Source organism: Sparus aurata, chromosome 22 (genome assembly GCF_900880675.1).
Source record: "Sparus aurata chromosome 22, fSpaAur1.1, whole genome shotgun sequence".
Classification (NCBI taxonomy): Eukaryota; Metazoa; Chordata; class Actinopteri; order Spariformes; family Sparidae; genus Sparus; species Sparus aurata.
This window is the reverse complement of record NC_044208.1, coordinates 13,162,768-13,187,402: the sequence shown is the minus strand read 5'-3', so window position 1 is coordinate 13,187,402 and position 24,635 is coordinate 13,162,768. Positions and strand designations below refer to the sequence as shown.

General features: G+C 45.9%; 1 protein-coding gene across 11 annotated transcripts in view; it reads right to left on the bottom strand.

Moving 5' to 3' along the window:
- ryr3 (ryanodine receptor 3) overlaps window positions 1-24,635 on the bottom strand; it is a 138,525-nt gene that overhangs the window by 47,609 nt on the left and 66,281 nt on the right. For all 11 annotated transcript variants that reach the window (XM_030404939.1, XM_030404940.1, XM_030404941.1 and 8 more), the window contains 14 exons: window positions 24,338-24,546; window positions 23,379-23,542; window positions 23,166-23,214; window positions 22,914-23,074; window positions 21,100-21,262; window positions 19,132-19,218; window positions 18,316-18,542; window positions 16,426-16,638; window positions 14,913-15,522; window positions 14,165-14,365; window positions 11,341-11,443; window positions 10,164-10,298; window positions 953-1,226; window positions 731-845 (listed from right to left, as the gene is read on the bottom strand). In XM_030404939.1, the coding sequence (XP_030260799.1) occupies window positions 731-845; window positions 953-1,226; window positions 10,164-10,298; window positions 11,341-11,443; window positions 14,165-14,365; window positions 14,913-15,522; window positions 16,426-16,638; window positions 18,316-18,542; window positions 19,132-19,218; window positions 21,100-21,262; window positions 22,914-23,074; window positions 23,166-23,214; window positions 23,379-23,542; window positions 24,338-24,546 (2,711 nt within the window). The remainder of the gene's footprint in view (window positions 1-730; window positions 846-952; window positions 1,227-10,163; window positions 10,299-11,340; window positions 11,444-14,164; window positions 14,366-14,912; window positions 15,523-16,425; window positions 16,639-18,315; window positions 18,543-19,131; window positions 19,219-21,099; window positions 21,263-22,913; window positions 23,075-23,165; window positions 23,215-23,378; window positions 23,543-24,337; window positions 24,547-24,635) is intronic.

The following is a 24,635-nucleotide window of genomic DNA, read 5'->3' as shown; positions in this document are numbered from 1 at the left end:
ACAAACACAGATGTGCAGTACGTTTGAAGATGTTTGGAGATGACTGGTCAGGATGTTTGGTAGAGCGATCGAGTGAAGTTCTGTGATTCCTTGGAAGAACTTTTGTTCTGTTGCGAGCACCTTAATATGTTTATCGCGCAATCTGATTGGCTGCTGGAGGATAGTGTCCGGTTACCATGGAGATGACTGGAACCTTTCACCAGAAGCACAGATTGAAAAGTCGCTTTAATTTCTGTCGAGCGACACTCGGCAAAAGTCGAGAGCGCCGGCATAAATTGGGCTCAAGTGCTGTAACCTTTTCCAGCAGCCTGTAGTGCCGCTCTTGTGTGATTTGAGAGAAGATTACAAAACCGTGACAAAGATGGAACGCTCCCCCGCGTTGTCTCCTCAGTAACTACCGTGTGCTCCTGATTTTCATCAGATATTTTCAATACTTCTTGTGTGTTTGAAGACCTCTCGCACCTTTTTTAACCCAACTGTACAAGGATTGTTAAAGGACATATGGGCCATTAGTGAGACATTTATCTGAGTTCACGATGTTTCTAAAGGTCACTGAGAATGTTTGATCAATGTCATAGAGGTGCTGGGAATCATGAAAAATTGGCACGGAGGATCAACGGTTCAACTACAGCTCTACGAACTCTGCTGATCATAAGTAGATCTTGGGCTGAGATGGGTTCGACAGACCACAGTCAGTACAGGAAGTCCTTACGAGGTCACGCCATTGTACCTGTGACTTGTCTCCTCCCAGCACGTTGACCATGACCTCCATGACGGTCTCGTGCATTCCCAGCACTCTCATCAGGTTGGGATGTTGGTAGAAAACCTTGTTGTTCATGATGTCACTGGGAGCACAAGAAGATGACGTGTGAATGCATATGTAATCTGTAGAACGACTGGGCGATCGCTGTCGTATAGTCGTCACTGTGTTTACTGAGGCGTATTTTCTTACCCCAGTCCATCAATCATGAGCTTCTCCTCCTCCTTGCCCATGCGTACCGACAGCAGAGACCTGATCTGACCCAGAGACGCCAACAGGTTAATGGCATCCTGCACCGAGGCGGCACTGATGGTGTAGGATTTCTTCATGGCCCGGAGCAGCTCCCCGATGCCGTCGTACTGCCTCCTCAGCAGGCTGAACATCACTCTGACCAGTTCCGGGTCCTGGATATGAGTCTCCTGAGCCCAGCTGGTTATGGTCTGGGAGATCAGCTCCTTCAGGTTCGCTGGAGAAGTAAAAATTAAAAACAGCCGCACGGTGAATAATAATATAAAAAGGTAGTTAAAAAAAATCTGTGGTGTGATCCTGGGGGTATTATTATTAATTATAGCTTGTTTTTGACACAATTTGAGAACAGCTTCGTCGGATTGCAGCAACATAGGGAGCAAAAAAAAGTGACAATATAGTTCTCAGTTTTGTTTTGTTTTCCCCCAGCAAAAAAGACGCATCTGACAAAAAAGGGGTGAATCATTAGGGACAAATCAGAAAGAGTCTCTTTATCTGATAATAATGCTCAGGAAAGGACAAAAAATGTTTCAGGTTGAAACACTTACTGTCTCTTGAGGAGCAGGAAGCGAGTGTTCTGTGCGTCTCCTCTGTGACTTTTGCTGTAATAACTGAATTTTTTTGGCCACTTGGGGGCAGCCCAAACAGTGATCCATCATCACCATCTAAGTTGGTGATGTGATAGCGGTTCACATCCAGCAGTTATGAAGCAACATTGTCACTCATTTCTGGCCACCTGGTGAATATGAATAATAATCTCTCTTCTTTGCTTTGTTTTTTTTTTGGACTCCAGCCAACTCTTATGACAAATATTTGGCTCTTTTGCCTTTAAATACTACTTTAAATACTGCTTTAAATACTACTGAGCATGTAGAATACAGTGGGGGATTTTCAGAGCTTTTATGCAAATAACAGAGGCCCGCTGTGGTAGAAAACAACGCCATACAAGCGATGAGATGATTAGCAGAGACTCGGTGCAAACAGAGAAAAGGCAGACATTTGGTGTGATAGATATGGAGGAGCAACACCTCACACTGTTATCAGAAAAATATTAACGCTTTGACAAGCATGATGTTTTTCATTTTCATTTTCCTGATGCATGACGTTATTATTATCTATTATCTATTCAACTCTAACTGTTCAATTTAATTCAAAATATAATGTAAACAAGGAACTGTAGCTGGGCTGTTAGTTTATCCTCCTTATTCATCAGCGAACACACAGATACACACTCTCTTACATACGCACACACAAGACAAGCACAGCCTTACAGCCGCACAGAAGATGGTAAAACGAGAGTTACGAATGTAACTACGGTTCTATGAATTCTGGATGACCGCCAGAGGGCGGTGCTTCAGCACTGGATATCTCCATCTCGCACATGTGCAGGTCGAGTTATTATACCAACAAAGTCACCTGTGACCGTGTGATGACGTAGGGCGCACGCCCCAGTATAAAACCCCCACGTCATCACGCAATCTGTTCCTACAGAATCTTCTCGCCCAGATTCCGAGTGACAGACAGCTCTGGCGGTCATCCAGAATTCATAGAACCGTAGTTACATTCGTAACTCTCGTTCTATTTCATTCTTCCTGACCGCCAGAGGGCGGTGCTTCAGCACTGGATGACTCATGCCAACAAGGTCACGAGGAGTGCTTACCGCCTTAAGGCGTGGAAGCTGTTGCTAGGACAGCCGTCGCCACAGCCTGTTGAGCAGCCACATTGACCCGATAATAGCGAGCAAAGGTACATGAGGATTCCCAGGTTGCCGCAGCACAGATGTCCTGCAAGGAGACCCCCTTCAAGGCTGCCCATGATGTAGACACACTACGAGTAGAGTGGCACCGAACGTTACTAGGTGCGGGTAGGCCCTGCGATCTATAAGCATGTAAAATCACCTCAACAATCCACTTAGAAAGCCTCTGTTTTGACAGAGGTTGACCTTTCCCACAACCCCCATAACAGACAAACAGTTTGTCAGATTTACGAAAAGGGGCTGTAGCAGCCACATACGCCTTGAGAGTCCGAACAGGGCAAAGCCGCTCTGACCGCTCTGTTGCTTGCTGCGATGAGCTGGGTGAACTGAATGCTGCTAACTCAATTGCCTGGTTTACATGTGAGGAAGGCCCCCTCTTTGGCAGGAAGGAGGGGTTGGGTAGGAGAGTGACCCCTGACCCGTCCGGATACCAACGCATACACATCTGGCTCACTGACAGGGCGTGGAGTTCACCCACTCGCTTTGCTGATGTGATTGCCAGCAGAAATGCAGTCTTTGCAGACAGCCACCTAAGTTCTGCTTCTCCTATGGGTTCGAACGGGGGCCGACACACTGACCTCAACACCAATGTCAAGTCCCATGACGGCACTACAGTGACCCTTGATGGCCTACGCCTCTGTGCGCCCTTCAAAAACTGACTAACCAAATAGTGTGACCCCACTGTCTGGTTGTTCACTCTGACATGCCCTGCTGAAATGGCCGCTGCATACACCTTTAGGGTTGATGCACATCTGCCTGCGTCCAATAACGACTGCAGGAAACGCAGAATGGTGGCCACTGAGCTGTTCTCCGGTAGTTCACCCTGTGCCTGGCACCACTGGGAGAACAGCTTCCACCGATTAGCATAGAGTAATCTGGTGGAGGGAGCCCTAGCACTTAACACCGTATCAATTACTGACTGGTCACAGGATGCCAGGAGTGGTTCCTGGCCCCCAATGGCCAGATCCAAAGCTGAAGGCGGTCCGGATTCGGATGCCATATGCGTCCCTCCAGCTGAGAGAGAAGGTCCGGTCTCCTTGGGAGGCGCCATGGCTCCCCCTGGAGTAGTTTCAGCAGTACTGGAAACCATGGCCGCCCTGGCCAGTTGGGGGCCACCAGTAGCAGTCTGTGGTCGTTCCGTTGCACTCTTTCCAGTGTCGCTCGAATGAGCGGAATTGGAGGAAAGGCATATAGAAGGTGGGCTGGCCAGGCATGAGCCAAGGCATCCTGTCCCAGAGGGCTGGTCCCCTCCATCAGTGAGTACCAGAGGGGACAATGTGTGGATGTTTCTGAGGCAAAAACGTCCACCTCTGCTCTGCCATAGCGGCTCCAAATCATTTCCACCACCTCGGGGTGGAGTCTCCAGTCGCCCTGTGGCGGCCCTTGGCGGGAGAGAACATCCGCTACATTGTTCTGTACTCCTGGGAGGTGTACGGCCCTGAGGCTTAGGAAGTGGGGAAATGCCCACGTAAGGAGCTGCTCTGACACCTGCAGACCCAGCTTGGACCTGGTGCCACCCTGATGATTTATGTGGTATACTGCTGAGGTGCTGTCTGTGCGGATGAGAACATGCCGCCCTTTCAAAACTGGGAGAAAATGCTGCAGTGCGAAAAAAATTGCTCTGAGCTCGAGCACATTTATATGTTCCCACCTGTGTTGTGTGCTCCATCTGCCGTTGATGGTCCTGTGCTGCCAGACTGCACCCCAGCCTAACAGAGAGGCATCCGTCTCCACCACTTCTCGGCGGGCCGGGATCACTCCAAGGGGAACCCCCCCAACCAGATACCCCCTCCTCCTCCATGGCTTCAGGGCTCGACAGCAGGGGCTGGATACCCTGACTCTCCTGCCTCTGTGCCACTTGGGATCTAAGTGAAGTGTGTTGACCCAGACTTGAAGGGGCCGTAAGGAAAGGAGACCTAGTGGGATCACCATGGATGCTGCAGTCAGCATACCCAGCAGTTTGAGAAAGAGGCCGTATCTCAACACTCTGCCTCTCTGGAAGCAACCTATGAGTTGCAAAATGTTCTCCACCCTTTTCCGAGAAAGGAAGGCTCTCATTAACCGCGAGTCGAGAGTCATGCCCAGGTAATCTACCTTTTGACTGGGTGTGAGACTGCTCTTGGAGTAGTTGACTGTGAGGCCCAGCTGGTTCACATGTCCAAGGAGCACAGCAGTGTCTCTGACTGCCTGCTCTGCCGTTGGGGAGACAATTAGCCAATCGTCCAGGTATGGCAAAACCGCCAACCCCCTGGCTTGTATGGGGGCAAGTGCCGCTGCCACACACCTTGTAAATATGCGAGGGGCCAGTGAGAGACCGAAGGGCATCACTTTGAATTGGTAAGCTCGGCCCTGAAATGCGAATCGCAGGAACTGCCTGTGGTGTGGAGCAATAGGCACATGAAAATAGGCATCTTTGAGATCTATTGACACAAACCATGCCCCCTGTGCCACTGACTGGAGAACGTCTGCCATCCGCAACATACGGAATGGCAGGACCTTTAAAAACCTGTTCAGCCCCCGCAGATCCAGGATCGGGCGGAACCCGCCGTCCTTCTTCGGGATTAAAAAATACACTGAATAAAACCCATTGAGCCGTGTATGCCCTACGACAGGCTCGATGGCGTCCTTGTCTAAAAGGGACGCCAGCTCCCTGCTGAGGGCGAGGGATTTCGTGGGATCTCTGACCACAGACATTTTGACCCCACAGAAGGTCGGTGGCCGGCGTCGGAACTGCAGTGTGTATCCCTTGGACAGCGTGGATACCACCCAAGGGTCTGTGGTCTCCCTCTCCCAGTAGCTGATATGCTGCTGAGTGAAGCGCCCGACGCCGGCCCTTTGAGCCTCAGGTCCGCCCCCCCCGCCCCCTGGAGCCTTTGGGGGGGCGACTACTGGGGGCTGGTCCCCTTGGCACTTGGAAAAATGGCCGTGAGAAAGACCGGCGGCGCTGATCATAATGCCCTGAATAGTGAGAGGACCTCGGCTGTAAACCTGGGCGAGCAGGTGGATAGGAGCGGCTGGGAGCAGGTGGCAAGAGACCCATCTGCCTTGGGGCCTGAGCCGAGCCCCGACGCAGGCCAGCAAACCGCTGCCTGGCCTGGTCCACTTGAGCACTGCGCTCTAGCGCCAGCTGAGCAGCTGGCCCAAACATGTGACCTGGGACCACAGGGAGAGAACGGAGAGTACGGCGACACCCTTCTGATAGAGAGGACTGTGCCAGCCAGACTTGGCGGCGTGCCAGTGTCACTGTTGACATCAGTCTTCCAAGCTCCCTAGACATGAATGCAAAAGTCTGAAGGGATGCATCACTGAGGGTCTGGGCAGAGGAGTCCACACCAGATTCCTGCAGGACCTGAGACAGGCCCAGGATAAGGTGGGAAAAGGAGTTACCAATCCGGCCCATGCGTGCTGCTATATTATAAGCCCTAACCAGGAGATCATCGGTCATCCGGCACTGAGGACGGGGGCAGCGGGCATCAGGTCTGAGAGCCTCATCGGGTGAGACTATCAAGGAGGCAATGGTAGGATCAACTGGAGCCATACGATCCAGCCCATAGCTGCCTGCCTCCTGCATGGCCGCCAAATTCCTGCTATCACTGGTGTGATGGGACAACAGCTTCGGATCTCCCCAGCAGCGCTGGAGCTCTTCAATATAGGGTTTTGAAGGCGGGACTGAAAAAGCTGCAGGCTGCGGTGTCTGCCTAAAAAAGGCACTTGACGGAGCTGCTGTGGCGGGAGCGTCATCCAGCCCAAGGCGTGCCAAGGCCATCCGAATTGCTGGTTTCAGTGTGGCATGGCCAGCTTCTGATCCACGCAATGACCCATCCGACCCTTGAGACAAGGCGTCAGAGGCTGGAAGGGCTGAGTCTTTATCCTCGTCCTGTCCTTCCCCTTCATCATCAAACAAACTGCAGGAAGCTGCAGTTGACAGCACATCAATGTCCCGAACAGGCGAGCCCCTCGTGGCGGAGTCACCACTGACAACTGGTCCCCTATCGTCAGGCTGCAGATTGAGCAGAAGCTCCTTAATCTGGGCAAACTCAGATGAAAGAGTGTCCACTTTGAGAGCTAAAGTGTCCACCTTCTTAACTTTCCCCGGAGGGCCATGTGATGCAGTACTGCGTCTGCGTCCACGTCCCTTAGGTGCCCTCGGGACTGCGCTCCCGCTAACAGGTAGCAGCGCAGCATCTCCTTCCACCGCTGCCAGTCTAGCCCTTCTGACCGCCAGTGGCATAAACCTACAGTTCATGCATGGGTTGTCAGACATACCTGTCCTCAGGTGCTCAACCCCGAGACAGGCCGGGCACTGATCGTGGCCGTCCTCCGTTTGGAGGGGGGCCATACAAGCGTTACAGACAGGCGAGCCCAACATGTCATTAAGTAGGACAGTTTCCAGAAAGGGCGAACGAAAGAATAATGCAGTCAATACTATGCTGCACAGTTGTTAAAGCAGTCACAGCGGACACACTGTGCTGCTCACCAAGACAACAATAAGATTCAAACGCGTCCGGACCGGAGCGTGCCTCGAGAGAGAAAAAAAATATATATATATATATATATATTTAAACAAGTCGGTGCACTCAGCACTGCCCGACAACTTAAAGTACGATTCCTGACTGTCCCGCCTAATGGCGTGCTTACTGCCGCTACAACCCACCGAAAACAGAGAGTCAAGCAATGTAGCGTGTAACATAACAAGCGGCGAAAACACCGCTCTTCAAAACAAATACGAGTCCGGCGAGCCGCCGGCTCTTAGCATCGGCTAACGGCTAACAACTAAGGAAACTTAGCTTACTTACCTGTCTGCAGTAATTCAGTACGAATCGTTACGGCGAGATCACCGCTATTCGTCCGAAGAACAGACTTGAAGAAATGAGCGACTTGCCGCAGTCTCTGGTGGACGAAATATCCGAAGCACCAACCTTCAGGTTGCGAGACTACCAGCGGCGAGCCAATTGACCTGCTATCAGATTTTCCTCAATCGCGAGAAGATAGAAGGAACAGATTGCGTGATGACGTGGGGGTTTTATACTGGGGCGTGCGCCCTACGTCATCACACGGTCACAGGTGACTTTGTTGGTATAATAACTCGACCTGCACATGTGCGAGATGGAGATATCCAGTGCTGAAGCACCGCCCTCTGGCGGTCAGGAAGAATGAAATAGAACCTGTGGACATGGAACCTGTGGAATAGCAGCTTATGATTCAAACACCACAGCAGCTGGTGTATAGTTACCAGAAAAATAGATTATTTTTGGGAGTGAAAACAAAATGTGGATGCTCAGCTCCAGGTTCCACTATATGCAGCATCAGGAATCCTATTGTATACCTTCAAACAGTGGTTAGCTCATCCTTAATAGGAAAAAATATATCATTTAATCCCGAAGTTCAGCAACAATTTCAGGTCAAGTATATGTGTGCATTTTACTTTACTATTCAGTATCAACATCCAGCCTTTCTGAGAACTGCTGTATTTTCTTTCGGGCTATTTCATTGGAAGTTTTAACAACATGACACAAATACTTGCACATACTATATGTATAAGTATACTATACTAATTGCACATTCCTAATGAAGTCCAATGTTCTGCAATTCTTTGCTTTGTATATGTGCATCCTGTCACCTGTGTAGAAGTGAAAAGTAATTGTTTTTTAAGTCAAACTTAAGTAATGTACCAGATGCCAGATTAAAACATCACACAGGTTCTTGCTGCGCACTAATAAAACTTGCGTTATTTGTTCAGAAGCCTCAGGGCAGCTCACTGACTGTCAGAAGAACTGTCATTTATAAATTTTTTTGCATTCAGCAAACAGCACAATCTAAAATAATGCTGCCGTGCTTTATGACAACTCTACCAACTTCCACTGATCCGTGAACAAACCTCGACTCCAAAACATATGGATTGGAAGATAATGATTCTTTATAGGGCTCGTGCAGCAACAGCTTCTACCGCTCTCAACGTTTTCCTTTCCCGCAGTAAGTTGACTTGTGAAAGGTTAGGGATGTTATTGACTTTTGCTTGTCCTCCAAACTTCAGTCTCCAGAGAGAGTACCTTGGAAGAAAACATCCGAAACTGTTTCCAAAGACTGTTGAGAAGCAGTTGTGGGCTCCGACTGCTCCCCAGACGCATCAAAATGTTTTTTCATTAAGAAAAGGGAACGACACGGGTCCACTTCACATGATAAATATATAGGAATAGATGAAGATTTTTAAAAATGACCCTCCTGGGCTACAGTTTAAAGTGGTGCAGTCAGGGTGAACCGCTGAAACTTTACTTTGAGGTCTGATCAAACTTTTAATCTTACAGACGACAATAAAGCAAAGCACAGCTACAGAGGAACTCGGTGACCCGCTGAGATAAATGTGGGGGCTGTAGCTCAACGCCGCGCCTCTCCGAAAAGACAGATAACATTGTTATTCCGAAAGCTATCTCTGAACTTTGAGTGTTTAAGTCAAACGGCGCAACATCTGTAGCAAACAAAGGGTCAGCTTCGGGCAGAATCCTAATGAGCGACGAGACGGATGCACAGCGAGAGATGGGCAGGGAGAGAGAGGGAGCGAGCTACCCTGAAGGTGACCATCTTACAGATTCACATCTGCTCTGCGTCGTCTCAAACAGTGGCTCACAGGGGAGTCGCCACCAACACAAAAAAATAAATACCCGGTCTGCAGGCTAATCTGCAAGTGATGACACGTAGTCAGATGTGCTCACTTACTTAAAAAGCAGAACAAGAGACATTAAAGCATGTAAACGTATTTTAGCAGACGCCCAAAAATACAAGCATGAACCTGGATATTAGCATAATATGGGACCTTTGGATATTAAAAGTATAATAGAGTGGCTAGGAGCAGCCTTTCGCCTCGCCCATCATTTCACGTGCCTGCTTCAATATGCTGCAGATACGACGCGGGGGATGTGATCCAGGCCCGTCAGAATCACCTTGAATCACATCATCTGTCCACTTATGAAGCTTTTCAATAATGCAGGCTAGGTGTGGGAGGCTGGAGCGGGCCATTAAAATTTATAGCACAGAGTCTTGTAGTGGCTGTCCATTAGTCTTTTTCTATTATTTGAAACAGAACATAACCATGCTCTCAGCAAAGGGGCGGCAGAACGAGCACCGAATCCACTGACTTCAGGTAGAGAGGGAGAGAACTTGTTAAATTAGCAGCCGGGCGGCGTCTCGTGTTTTATATAATTCATGGTGGAAAGATCTGGAGCTTTTTCAAGGGTTTTCTATCCGAATGTTTTTCAAAAGACTTCAGACATGAATCCGTCTGTATCTGATACTCTTGCGAACTGCATCGCTTAGATCACCAGTGCATCTTAACATGCTGAAACTTTCAAGCTACGAGGCCATTTTTTTAACTTTCTTTACTTTTTGGTGTTCAGAGTTACTTACTGGGGGCAGCCTGCTCCTTCTCTGTCGGCTCCTCCTCTGTCTTCTGAGGTGGACCTTTGATTTTGTAGAGCAGAGAGAGGAGACGGCCTTTTATCGAGGTGTCCTGCTCTTCCTCCTCCTCCTCTACGGGAATTCCTGCAAGGAGAAACACACTGCCGTGAGAAGCAGTTTGTATCAAGTGCTTAAAAGGTGCAACAAAGTTAAAAGGTAAAGTGTTGTATGTTAAGACACCAGATATGTTGGTGTTTTACTGGTACAGTACAGGTGTGAATGCCCCAAAGATGCATTGAGAATGTATTGAGGTTCACTGTAACGAAATGTAATTAATTGTTCTAAACACACTGCCTGCCTGCCCTTCAATTTAAGTACATTTAATATCTCCAGCCAATTTGTGAGAACTGTTGAGTGAGATGAAACTTTATAAACTTTATTGCGAAACAACTACAGCAAATTCATACAAAGTCACCTTTTAATGCAGTGTGTTTAGTTTTTTCTCTCTTTTCCTAAAAGAGTATCAGATTGTCGTGGCATCAGTGTGCCAGCCTGTGTGCTACTTGTCTATCTACAGTGGAGCTGTTCTAGCACACTGGATTAACTGATTTCACCACAACATTTCTGAAGGAAGACCACATTTTATTGACAGTAAAAGGTTTTACCATCAGACAGTAAATGTCAAATTTTACAAATAGGCCACTTTTTTTGTCATCCCTGAAGAAAACCCGAAGAATTTTGCTCCGAGGTACTTCATAAACTCTCTGAAATACTCCCTATGACTAATTCTTAATTATTCTGGGCTTCTTGCAAATTCTGCAAATGTTGTATTAAAAATATTGTGTCACGATGTACGTGTTTCCTTGTATATAGTGAAGAGAAGTGATGTCAGATCACAAGTGGTTACTCGAGAGACATTAAAGCGCCATGTGTGACGAGACGGGCCGAGAGCTTGTGACGGATTTTAACAGCAGGTCTGAACACGGTCGTTATTTCTGATGGCAGATAGCATCGGACGAGTGCTTATGATTTTTTGCAACCAACCCATTGAACCATCAGACAATGGCTTAGTAGAATCTGTTTGTGTGAGAAAATACCTTCACATGAGCCTTGAACAAAGTTTGATCATCTATGAACCACAATCAATACAATTTGTAAAAGAACCAAAGGAGCAGGCGGACTCTACCGCAGTGCAGTCGCAGTTCCTCATGGAAGGAGTTGAGCTCTTCCTGGATCTCCTCTGGACAGGGGCAGTCCTCCCCGGCGCTGAAGTTCAACAGGATGTTGATCTGCGGGGAGGAGATAAACAAAACAATAAGGCCAGAAGAACGGAGAGAGTGGGGACGTGAGATGGAGAAATGAGGAGAGGGAAGGATAAATAAGCAAACAGGCGCAAAGGGTGTGAAAGAATGAATAAACGGAGGGTGGCATATGGAGAGAACAGCACCATTATCACTGAGTCACACTCAACAGCAGAATTAGTCATGTAGTCTCTCCTGCAGTGAGGGTTCATGTGGGCTTTTCAGATAGTATCTGTGTGATCAGTGCAGAGTGGAGTCGTCCGGCAAACGAAAAAACCCTTTAAAATCAAATCTTGATCAAATAGTTTATCTCAAATCTGCCGCGTTCGCCGTGTGTCAAACTCCAACTATAAAACAGACTAAATATACACGAGCTGCTTCTTCGAGGCTAAGCAAATGCAGAGTCCGGTTTAGGCTATTCTGATGTCTATTCCTGGCAGAGCTTTTTAATAAACCATGGGAGGAACATGCGGAGAGGGCTGGCCTCCCGTCTACACCTGCTGCTGACCGCTACACTTACTGAATCATCAGGGATCAGAGTGCGGCTGTCAGGCTGTTGCTTATCTGCACGTTTTTTCCCGCTCAGAGGAAAAATGCAATTAAACATTCTGAGAAGAGAAATCTCTGCAGCCGCGCTGGATCTAAAACTTTTGGCTCGCTGCCGCCTCGTCTGCGAGGAACTCTACTGGGCACAAAAAAGCAAGTGATCTGAATGAAAACAGAAAAGAAAATGAGGGGAACTTTCTGGCTACTGGACAGGAAGAAGAATGTCGCACCTCTCCCTTCCTCTCTTCTCTGGTTCTGAGACACAGTGGAGGAGGAATGGATGCTGAAAGGGAACTTCTCATTAGCTACACAGATCTGAGCCCCCGGCACTTCAGTGTGCTGACGCAGTTATAACACCACTGAGCTGGTGTTGGGGACAGCACAACCGAGAGCCACGAATGTGCTGTGGTTTGTGTTATAGTGAGTCACCAGGCAGCCAGATCCAATACTTAATCACAAGGCCTCTACATAAAAGTTCAGCTGCTTGTTCATGTGCTGTGTCGAAACTAAAATGAGTCGTTATTTAACTCATGAGCTTGTATACTCCTTTTGTTTTACGCATTTAAGATCGGGCTGCACTGACAAAAGATGATTTTTTTCTTTTTATTTAATAGGACAGTTTAGAGAGTGACGGGAGAACGTCGAGAGTGGGGGAAGACATGCAGCAAAGGTTGGAATCAAACCCAGGTTGCTGTTGAGGACCCAGCCTCCGTACATGGGCCACCTGATCTACCAGGTGAACTATAAGGGCCCTTACAAAGATGCATTTGATTCAAGATTAGTTCTAATCCGATTTGAAGAAAACTATTTTTCAAAATGATGAAATCCACATTTAAAATGTACCAGAGCTCTGTTGCACAACACTAAACGAACTACATTTCTTCATTTAAAGATAGTTTTGAAGTTTGGTGAATATAGTCTCAAGTAAAAACAACGTTTAAAGGAATCCTCGTTGGTGCCACCCGGCCTAAAAGTCATATCCTAGTTTCAGAAACCTGGACAAGGCCGTGCTACGTGGAGCGCTCCACGAAAATGGTACCCTGTGGCATGTAGACACCTGAACATACAGAACAGAGCGGTTGAGCTGATGAGAGATCAAAAACTCACCTGCAAGCAGACGATCAGAAACCTTGATATTGTTACGATCACGTATGTTCAATGTCAACGCCATACCAACGACAGGATACTCGTGCACATGTAAACAAACTCTTTGATTTTAAACTAAAACGCATGTCTCAGACATCCAACAGTTAATCACAACATGAATGTGAGATAATTCAGCCATTCCTTTTATTTCTAGCATCTACACATGACTTTATAATAGCTAGACCGATTTATCTGCCAATACTATCTTATTCATTATGACAGTCATTACGATTCAATGCCAATTTTGGACCTTATGAGGAGTCGCTGTTACCACAGTAACATTAAATACAAATAAACAATAAAGGGCGACCCGGTCCAGTCTGCCCCCGGACTGACCACTGCCCCGATTGGCAAGCGAAACCCGAGTCTGATCTCTCAAAAGTTAAAAAGGCCGATCGCTTCGACATCTGTTGAGAGACTGAATTAAAAACCCTCAGGGGGGTATTTTAGTCCAAAAGGGTCGGATGGCACGGACTGCTGTGTCTGCTGCTTCGATTTAGGCCTCCAAGCAGCATCAATGTGCTGTTCAATCAGCTGCTTTTTTTGGTTTGACATCCTTTGACAAACCCTGCAAGCCATGCAAGGATGACCTCTATTGAATTGATGCTTTTTCTACAGTTTTTCACAAAGCATCTTGACTTTTAAACTTATTTGAAATTTTTAAAAAGTTGAACACAGCATTATGTACGTTCCCCTCCTTCGGGACTCGTAGCTATTTTCTACTTGTAAAATGCCAGCCGTTTAACTCTCAACGCACATTCAACTCATTCCAAGTTCAATTTAGCCTCACATATGGCCCAATCGAGCCTCCGGGAATACCAGCTGAAAATAAAGTTCAGAAACAGACAAAAATAAGAAGCCACTCAGAGAGCTACAAAAACCCAGGTCATTGATTTTCTTCACCCCAAGGCTCAAGTGATCAATCTGGTCTTTTGCTCGAGTGTCTCAACACCTCAAACAACCTTGAACATGAATCGCATCTCAAGCAGGATGTAAACAATTCCTTGTATACTGCACCTGCTCCTGCGGGGGAGACCGAAACTCTTTAGTCTTCTTGGCCGTGACGGCGGCGGACATGTTGAGCGCCAGCATCAGCTCGTTGTAGCGGAACTTCTGGTTGAACTGCAGCTTGGACACAAAGTTGTCGGAGAAAGAGACGATGGATTCGATGCGGTGCTTCAGCTCGCAGTCGCAGAAGTAGTGCAGCAGCTCGCACATCTGAAAACAACAGAAGCCCCGTACCCGAGACATTAAGTCAGAGGAATTGAAAGTCAAGAGGATACTTAGAAGTTTCTCTTTCTGTGTGTGTGTGTGTGTGTGTGTGTGTGTGTGTGTGTGTGTGTGTGTGTGTGTTATTTGATGCCGTTTCTGAATAAGATAACTTTCGTATCAACTGACTGAACAGTCTTTGTTTGTTGAACAGAGAGAAACCTCGTATATTGTCACCAATTCCGAGAGATTATCTGCCTCCGTCTCCATTATAAAGAGATTACAGTTGTGTTTAAGGTTGAATGTTGAACAGTACTGTGGAGTCACTGGCGGCAGCATTAGTATTCAACCGCTGCCTTCCTCTGCACTCATGCGCTCACTTCTCAGTAAGAGATAAATCATAAAAGCCTTGAATTGCTGACAAATGGGGGAATTAGTGTACCACATCTGATGAAGGCACATAAGATTGGTAAAATAAAATTTTTAATTAAAACCCTGGCGTATGAATTGATGGACTTTATCTAATCACTGAAATGTGTGTCATCAGTTTCATCACCTGGTGTTTGACAGACTCTGGGAGCGACTTCTCCAGTAGACCTTTAACCGGCGATTTACTCTCCTTCGTCTCCTCCTCTCCCGCTTCCACGGCCTTCTCCTCGTTCTTGCTCACCTCCTCCTTCTCTCCGGCCACGGCCACCTCGTCCCCCTTCACCTCGTCGCCCTCCTTGGGCTCTCCGAACACGTTGGGGTCGATCAGGAGGAGGATCAGCCTCACCTCCTCGCTGGTAAGGACTCCCATGATCAGCAGCGTCCCGATCAGCTTCAGGATGGGGACGAACTGGTACTCCACGCTGCCGCCTACCGGATCCCGGATGTGCACGCCTCCGCCCTGCACGGCCTCCGTGAGCATGCTGATGGCCTTCTCCTTCAGGATGCCCAGGGGGATCTGAGGGCTGTGGAGAAACTGATGGCGCTTCATGTTGATGATGCCGACTGGGGAGAAGTTGACCCGAGGTTTGAGGGAGGTGCTCAGGCCCACGCCGGGCAGCGAGTGCCGCTTGGACTCGTCGGGGAACAGCTTGATGGAGCGCGTCTCGTCCGTGACAGGGATGATGAACTCGTTGTTCATCATTAGGCGGGCCTCCTTCGCGGTCTCAAGATGGATGCTGGCGATTAGAGGGAGAATCAGTTCAATCATCTCACACCTGGAGGCACCGGGCCATTATACTTATCAGGAAATAAGCATTCTAGGTCTGGGTTTAAAAATAGCTTTCTCTAAGTGGTATAAATGTGCAAACTTATGAGACTTCTACAGCCCCCGCGGCACAAAATTACCATAATATATCTGGGGGAGGTGACTGGGTTGTTGATCAATACCAATGACTCAGCAATTACCTGACTCGCTGCTGAGAGGCTGAGTTCTCAAAACTATTTGTGGCCCGTAGTCACAGTTCACAAAACAGAGCTCTCCACCCACAGGGCTGCAAACACCCTCCACTTACAATTGCATTTTCAGTTATAATGGAGGCAAACACAATGTCTGGAAAGAAGCAGGTGACATTCACAACGCACGATTTGTCCTGATTATGTCAATCCGCGTGGGCGAGCTGAGAATGTATCGATGTTGTGTGTGAGAAAAAGAGAGATTCAATTACAGGGGATGTGCGCAGGCAGAGCAAATACATCACAGAGGCATTATTAGTAGGGTTTATCATGACAAATTCACTTCGTGGCCTCGCGCGCCGCTCCATCACTTTAAACCGCTAATGGTGCTGCAGTTGATGTTGTAATAAGTCATCATTCCATCATGGATCATCATTAGATTCTCTGATGAGTAGAAATTGGCCAACTTCTTTCCTCTCCGTGCACAAAAAGTTGGTTAAAAGTTCATTTGGAGCCGCGGCATCGAAGACTTTCATTTTCTATCAGTGACAGCAACGTTAATACATTATTTTCGATGGAATTTCTTCAATTAACCAAACTGCAGGAGGGCAACGATGAATTAAAGTTCAATCACACAAATAATCAGCAATCTCATAACATTATGTATTCAAACTAAACTGCCACACCTGATAAGGACGTTGTAGAAGCCCTCTCTCAGCATGCCAGACAGGTACTGGTTGTCGATGGTGTAGAGGAGCTGCGATTGGTCCAGGTGGCTGCAGAGGGCGTGACCGACGCGGGTGTTCCCCAGGGCGCAGAGGGCGCAGTACAGCTTCAGCGTGTGGTAGTGGAACTTTCTCAAGTCTTCATGCTCGGATAACTCCAGGATGTCCAGACACCTGGAAGAACGGAGGAAAAGAATAAGGTGATGGAGAAACAAGAGGGACATTTAACACTGCAACAGAACTGTAAATATACTACAAACTATAGTAAGAATACGCTGATTAGATCATTAAAAAAGTGTTTAATTCCATAGATGTTGCTAGTTGGGCTACAAATAAAGATTATTTTAAATTGACAATGAACCCCTTTGATTATTTTCTTATTTCATAGACCAAAAAAATAATAAATCAAGTGTCAGAAAATTGTGAAAAAATGTTATTCAGTGTTTCCCAAAGCCAATGATGACATCCTCAAACCAATGATCTTCAGTCACTGTCACAGAGGACCAAAGATACCAGAAAATATTCACATTCAAGAATCTAATCGGATAATTTTTGACTTTCTTATTCTAAAAGAGATGACTCAAACCTTTCAATCAATCAACAAATAGTTGCTGATTACAGTCAAGTGACAACTAATCCATTAATCGTCTTAGCTCTACTTCTTAAACGTTTTACAGTACACTATATCAGCTGGACCATTTAATGTTTTGTTGGTGTTTTTGGTCAATGTTTTAGATTTAAGTATAATTTTTTGTGATTTTTTTTTTCTGTTTCTAAATCTTTCGGGTATTTGATTCACTTTATCAGACGAAAACAACAGAACACTCCCGGCTGGTAATTTATATATGGAAGGCTGACAGAAATCTACATGAGCAGAGAAACAGGGTTTTGATGGCAAGATAATACACTTTTTATTAGAAGAAAACAAAAAGCTTGTTTCCTGTTGTGTTTATCAGAGATCAAGAGCAGCATGGCGGCAAGCACAGATGGTGTCTTGACTACTGATGTAAGATGAAAATGTTGAGGTAAAGATCGAGTACCCATTGTTGCTCAATGCTTCAGACTGTATTCTTATACCATTCAAACTTCCTTACTTGAATTGAGAATTGTTTTGGTTGTAGCCTACTGGACAGTAACACATCTGCTATACATGGACCACTGTATGTAAACCTATTCCTTACAAATCACTATTCAAAACATTATTACAAATGTTGTGAATGTAAATGTTCATAAAATGTTAACATGGTTTGCTCTGAAAGTCCCAAACCCGCCCTGCAGAACAGTGTTTAGCTCGACTCTTATGAATCTTATTGATCCCATGATAAATTATCTCGTCATCATGAAAAGTCTGCCTTTTGTTTCCTCCAGATAACGAGATTAATTAACCCGTTATCAAGAGAAAAAAACAGCTTTGTTATCTCAAGCTGAAGGAATAATTAACTTGTGAACTCGAGATAACAGCATTAAAAAAGAAAAAAAAAAACACTGGAAGCTTCCACAGAGCAGTCCAGACTGAAGGTCTGCTTACAACTGAATGATGGATGACTGATGATTTTATCCATAGCGCGCACTACTAAAAGCAAGAAACTCACCCTATGAATTTTGGCATTGAGCGTTTCTTATTGTCAACACTCATCAATCCGAAAATGAAACATCAGATCGTAAAATCAGACCATAACATACGAGCAAGAGAGTTTATGGGAAATGTGGTCGTTATGTCGTTAAATGTCCCACTGACTACATGGCTGAGCTCAGACTACTTCCTGTAGCCACTGCAGGAGTGAACCAGTCATGTGCTGCGGCTGATGGTGTTTGACACCAGTCTGTCTACGTCACACTCTCGTTGCCCACCTGTTCTCCTCAGGTATATGCACCGCCATCATCTGCAGCGGCTCCAGACACTGGACCACCCAGCCGTGCCTCTCGCTGACCCGGGCGGTCTCCACGTTGAGGAAGGTGTTCGGCATCCGGCTCCACAGCACAGCCACGATGGTCTGCACGTCCAGGCGGGGCGGGCACTGTGGCACCGGGTTCCTGTGCTCGCTTTTAAATATGGCAGATGAGAGCGGCATCGCATCCTGTGAGCAGAGGGAGAGATGGAGATTGAAGTGATGGATAATACTGACAGAAGGAAAACAACATTAATTAAAAAGGACGTGCTTTAGGTATCAATATTGTGCTTTTCTTTCATTTTGATTCTATAAACACCTCAAAGTAATTTAAAAACGTGTGGCGCCTGAGGGATCCGTGAGCAGACAAGAGATGAGTTTATATTTCATCTTCAGCTATTATCCCTAGATCATTCCAAGGCGTGTGTGTATACAACAATATGGATTTTTATCATTATTTATTTAATCATAGTTTAATTCCAACCACAACTATTTCAAATGCAGACAGAGCTGAATACTAAACGACAGCAGTATCTTCCAATGTGGGTCATAAAGTCATGATTTAGCTCTCTTGACCAGTGTGTGACTATTTGGGGATGAGTGATATTAAAAATCAAAGAATGCAAAATAGTGTTCATGGTCATCTATTCACTCCTGTCAACAAGATTAGGTGTGCTGTTGTACTAGTAAATGTACCATTTGCTCTAACAAAACCAACATCCACGTTTAAACACTGTGTTGTATTCAAGCACATTGTTGGATTTGAAAAGAGACAAACCTTGATCTTGACAAATTCAAACTGGAAGAGGTTTGCACTGGTGGGACGTACAAACACAGCCGGGAACAGCTTTGTATTTGGCTCCACCTGAAAGTAAACAAAGCTCGGTCATGGACATCAGAGATAGGATGGGATTCAGTTATGCACCGAAATGAAACGGAATGAAACAGTATTGTAGGCTTATGACTTATGTGGGGAAAAGAATCGGACCTGGACAGTCCTCCCTGCTGACTCACAGACAGCGTCTGTCCCAAGCAGTGAGAGCCAGACATGTCCCGATGTTTAATGAGGGTGATCGTGTGATGTGAAGCAAAAAACCTTTAACCTCGAACATGTTTGTCACCCTCACAATGGTCTTGTTGTGGGCTGTATCTTTGCCAACTTAAATGGAGACACTACATATGAAAAAGGTAACATTTTTAACTCTTAGACATGACCACGGAACTTCCCCAGTTGATAACGAACATTAGGACAAATGTTTAAACTTCATGATTAAGAATGTGAATGAGGCAGTATCTAGCTGAAGTGCACTGGTTTGCATGAAGTTAAAGAACGTCTGAACGCTGGATAAAGCCGGGTCCAAAATTCTTGTATAATATTGTTGACATATAGGGGTCAAAGTTTTTTGTTTTGTTTTTTACAGAGAGAACTTTGAATCTATTTTCTTAATCACTCTGTGAATCACAAAAACTGTCAACAGCCATTAAAAAAAATTTAAAGAAAAACATGATTTTAGGAAAACAAAAATCATAAATCAGGCCATCAATGATCTTGTGTAATAAGCTTCAGAGGATACAGCAGATATGAATGAAACAGGAAAGTTTGGTGCATGTTGTTGAAACTGAGGTGGAGATCTTTTGTTAAGAGTATGAGTAAAACACATTTTAAGATAACAGCCTTTAAAGATATATACTGTGACATTTCCATACAAATCTATACTAAAAATGGTGAATAGGGTTAAAAAAAAGAGGGTTTTCAGCTATATTCCCTTCCCCCTTGTATGCCTTTCCCCTCGAAAAATATGGTCAATCTCTGGCAGTGAGAGCGTGACATGTCCCAGTGTTTACTGAAGTTGATTTCAACCTAAAGTATCAACTATACAAAGCTCAGGACTGTGTTTTACACGTTGGATACACTGGGAGTGATATTAAGATGACGGGTGTTACAGGGTCGACAGGGTTAAAGAACATCAAAGGCTTTTATACTCTAAGCCGGTGGATTAGCTGTTAAATCAGCTCAGCGAGTATCAGTTGGTGTATTGATGACAGACATCAGACACGAAAGATCAACACAAAGAGAGAGGACAAACAGCCACGGCTCTAAAGCCGTAACAGGACGAGATCCTTTTCATCAGGTTAAAAGCCTCTCGATTCCCTCAGAAAGCCTCCCCTTCCAAAAATCACCAATTCACGACCAAATCAAGGAGTTGGAAACAAAACAAGACAGAAAACGGATGACAATGGCAAAGATAAAGAGGGAGAAAAAGACTTGAGCGATGAAAGGCTGCTCAAGGCATCATTTGGCCGTCGAGTATTCAATGCGATCCGTTAAAAACCTGAGATCAGCGAGGCGAGAAGAGGATTACTAAACAGATGTCTGTCTTTGTTAAGACTCTGGGAAATTATACAGTTGAATTCTCATCCGATTTCAAACACCGACCGCCTCCCTGCAGGATAATTTTACTGCAGTGCAAATTTGTTAACGTTACCTGAGGGGGCGATAGCAGCGAAGATCGTTCACATGCGTGCAAGCAATACAAATATGTTGGCGCACCATCATCCTGAAGATCTATTACATTTATTTATCATTCACAAGTTCTCAATCTCTCCATGTTATGGTTAAGGAGCTGAGTGTTGAGGAGCAGGGACCCAAAATACTCGATAGGAGGAGAAAATAATGACAGGCACATAGTGCAGTTAATGAGGCAGGCTGCCCTGCGTTAGTCCCAGCGGTGTGATTGTAATTCACCTGATATGTTGTGGACAGCTCCTTGCCGTTAGCGGTGAAGGAGACGAGGCCGGTGGCCAGGTCGATCAGACAGCCGATCTCCAGGTCAGAGTTGGAGCGGCTGGAGGAAGACGGGCCGACCGCGTCCGCTCCGCACACCATGTAGCAGTTGCTCCTCTGGACGCTGCGGGAACAAAAAGCAGAAAATGAGCTTGTCACAGGGCGACGGAGGCGACTGAAAAAGAAAGATAAACACAATGTCTCCTCGTTATGTGATGTGTTCATCGATCTGTGTTAAACTTGTGACTCTTTCCTCATTCGCATTCATTCTGTTTCCACACAGAGGCTCTCGCCTACTTTCAATTCTCCTGAAGGAAAGTTGCAAGTGTAAGCTTACACTCTCGTTAGCTTATAGGAAATTCTTTCTAATTATTCTAATTAGGATGATCTAGGTATTGTTTCGGCCCCTTCTATTTCAAATAAATAATAAACTAAACACTGCAAATCAGTCAGCCACAATATTAAAAACCTTGACAGATGAAGTGATTAACATTGATCAACCAGTTACAATGCAATGTTCTGTTGGGGAACTGTGGGCCCTGGCATTCATGTGGATGTCACCCTTCCCAGGTACCACCAGACGAACACCAATGGAGACCAAGTGCACCCAACATGGCAACGGCACTCTCAACTGGCAGCGGGAATGACCCAAGGGATGTGACAAGGAGCTTTGAGGGGGTGACCTGGCCTCCAAAATGCCCAGGTCCCAATCAGATTGAGCCTCAGTGGGACATCAGTCCAATCTATGAAGGCACTGCCAATGCCCTGGTGACGGAAAACACCGATCCACGGTGGGGCATACATGGGTTGGATTTGGCCTGGAACATACTAAAGATGCCTGATCAGATTGGCATCTGGGGAATTTTGAGGCCATGTCAGCACTTTGAGCTCATAATCACGTTCCTTGGCTTATTTCTAGGTAGTTTTTGAGGTGCGGGAGGGTACGCTGTCCTGCTGGGGGGGACTGCTGCCATTGGGTCCACAACGGCATTCAGCTTGGTGGCGCAAGTCATTGTGGCATCCAAATTTATCCAAATAAATATGCATGCAAAGTTTCCCAGCGAAGAACTGCACTGCAACAAGATGATGTTCCAAGGTTATTCACTTCACCTGTCAGAGGTGTTAATGTCGTGGTTAATGGTGTGAGCAGCTCACCTAATGTGCAATGTGAAGTCATTTAGAAGTGTTCGGAGGAAGACTGATTTTTGCTTTCATGAAGTCTAAAAACAAAACTAATCTAACTTGTGAAACTGTGGTTTGCTGTTTCCATCTGGCTAAGTTTGTTTCGTTCATTGCCAGTAATTTATTAATTGCAAAAGTTTCTGGTGTCTGTAACTGTATTCCCCAACAATACAATTTCATTCCCATTGATGTATTTTTCCGCTTATTACATTCTCTTGCAACACCCAGCGCTCGTCTTCTACAGTGCTTCAATGTAATGAATTTTACTTCGAACGTGGCCTTTAGCACGCTAACAAAATGAGAAGTTTGGAGAGGAGTGTTAGTTAGTGTAGTGGGAAAGCAAGAAGTGATGCAAGGGAAAGAAAGGAAGAAAACTGAAGACACATTTCACACAGTGTCCTGAGGGGTTCTGTGCTGAACTTGATCCACACAGAGGCTCTTAAACAATATTGGATGACCTTCCCCGAATTACTTTGAGGTTGGAAATTCCCAGATACAGCCCGATTTCCTCAGAGAACCCAGCGCATCCTGCTGACTCTCCCTCTCTTAATGTCTCAAGCTTTTCTTCAGATATAAAAAGAAATGGAGCTTGCCTCTCGTGAACCCGACCCCTCTCGTCTCCCAGCGTGACGGTGACCGTCCGCGTCTTGCTGAGGCTGAAGTTCTTGCTGTGGTAGTGATAGTCAGGTGAGACCCAGCCCACCCACACTGACGCAGGGTCCTGTCCAGCGAACACTCTCACCGAGTGGTAATACTGCCATAAAATAACAGAGAACAATGGATTACACTCAGTGGACAGGGAGCATAACGATCATTTTCAGTTGTGTGAATTTGTGTTGATTTACAGTTGTGATGCTTCCGTAGTCGACAGTTCCATCTTCTTTTGGAGGATGGCTGCGGAGACAGAAACACAGCTGCAGGTCATAAAAGTAACAAAGTGTTTACTAGACAGACAAAATGAGTGTAGATTTAGACAACTCCACTGCTGCTCCCTCTTAATCATATCCTAATTTGCACCACAACATTGTTCTCGGCTGCTGCTCCGGTGTGTGTCTGACCTGAGTTTCAGTGATTCGTCCAGTAACCTGTCTGCAGAGTAGAACTCCACAGGCATGCTCAGTCTACAGTAGACCATGTCGTTGTTGCTGTTCTGTGTGCCGAACGTCTTGTGTGTGACCTTGAGGCAGGGGGGGCTGTCCACCGTTCCGTCAATCCTCGTCACCTGAGGAGTCAAAAATCCAGAGAGGGAAGTCAGTACACAACCTCGGTGTGACGTATTATCTATGCCGGTCTGCTTAGAGCAGGCTGCGAATCAGTTAGATTCCAGTTACAGCCTGACTCAGATGGTCATTTACACGCAGCTTTAAGCAGTTACATTGACAAAACCCCTTATACCTTAAATCCCTCTATCAGAGATTCCAACTCAAATGTGAAGAAGAGGAAGATTCTAGAAGAAGAAGACTCTAGAAGAAGAAGATTCTAGAATAACTAGAAGAAGACTCTAGAAGAAGAAGATTCTAGAAGAAGACTCTAGAAGAAGAAGAAGATTCTAGAATAACTAGAAGAAGACTCTAGAAGAAGAAGATTCTAGAAGAAGTAGAAGAAGATGACTCTAGAAGAAGAAGATGACTCTAGAAGAAGAAGAAGACTCTAGAAGAAGAAGAAGATTCTAGAAGAAGTAGAAGAAGATGACTCTAGAAGAAGAAGATGACTCTCGAAGAAGAAGATGATTCTAGAGGAAGATGAAAAAGAAGATTCTAGAAGAAGAAGAAGATGACTCTAGAAGAAGAAGATGATTCTAGAGGAAGATGAAGAAGAAGATTCTAGAAGAAGAAGAAAAAGATGACTCTAGAAGAAGATGAAGAAGAAGATTTTTGAAGAAGTAGAAGGAGATTCTAGAAGAAGTAGAAGAATATTCTAGAGGAAGAAGAAGTAGATTCTAGAAGTAGAATATTCTAGAAGAAAAAGAAGATTCTAGAAACAACAACAAACAGCAATGATGAAACTACATCTTTACCTCAATGTGCGGGTGGTACGATGGTACGATGACAAAGGTGGGAAGGCGCTTGCTGAACCACATGGTGATGTCTCTGTTCATGTTGACGGCGAAGGGCTCGAAGCCTTCCTGGAGGCCGCACATGGTGTAGTACTTGAAAGTGCTGGCGTCCTTGCCCAGGTTCATACGTCCGACCTCAGACATGCCCAGACTGCACACAGGGATGAAACCTGCAGGGAGGGTGAAGGGACATTTGTGGGTTAGCCAGGGACAATATTGGTCTGTCAGTCATGTCACTCCTCGTTCAGTGTGAACTAAG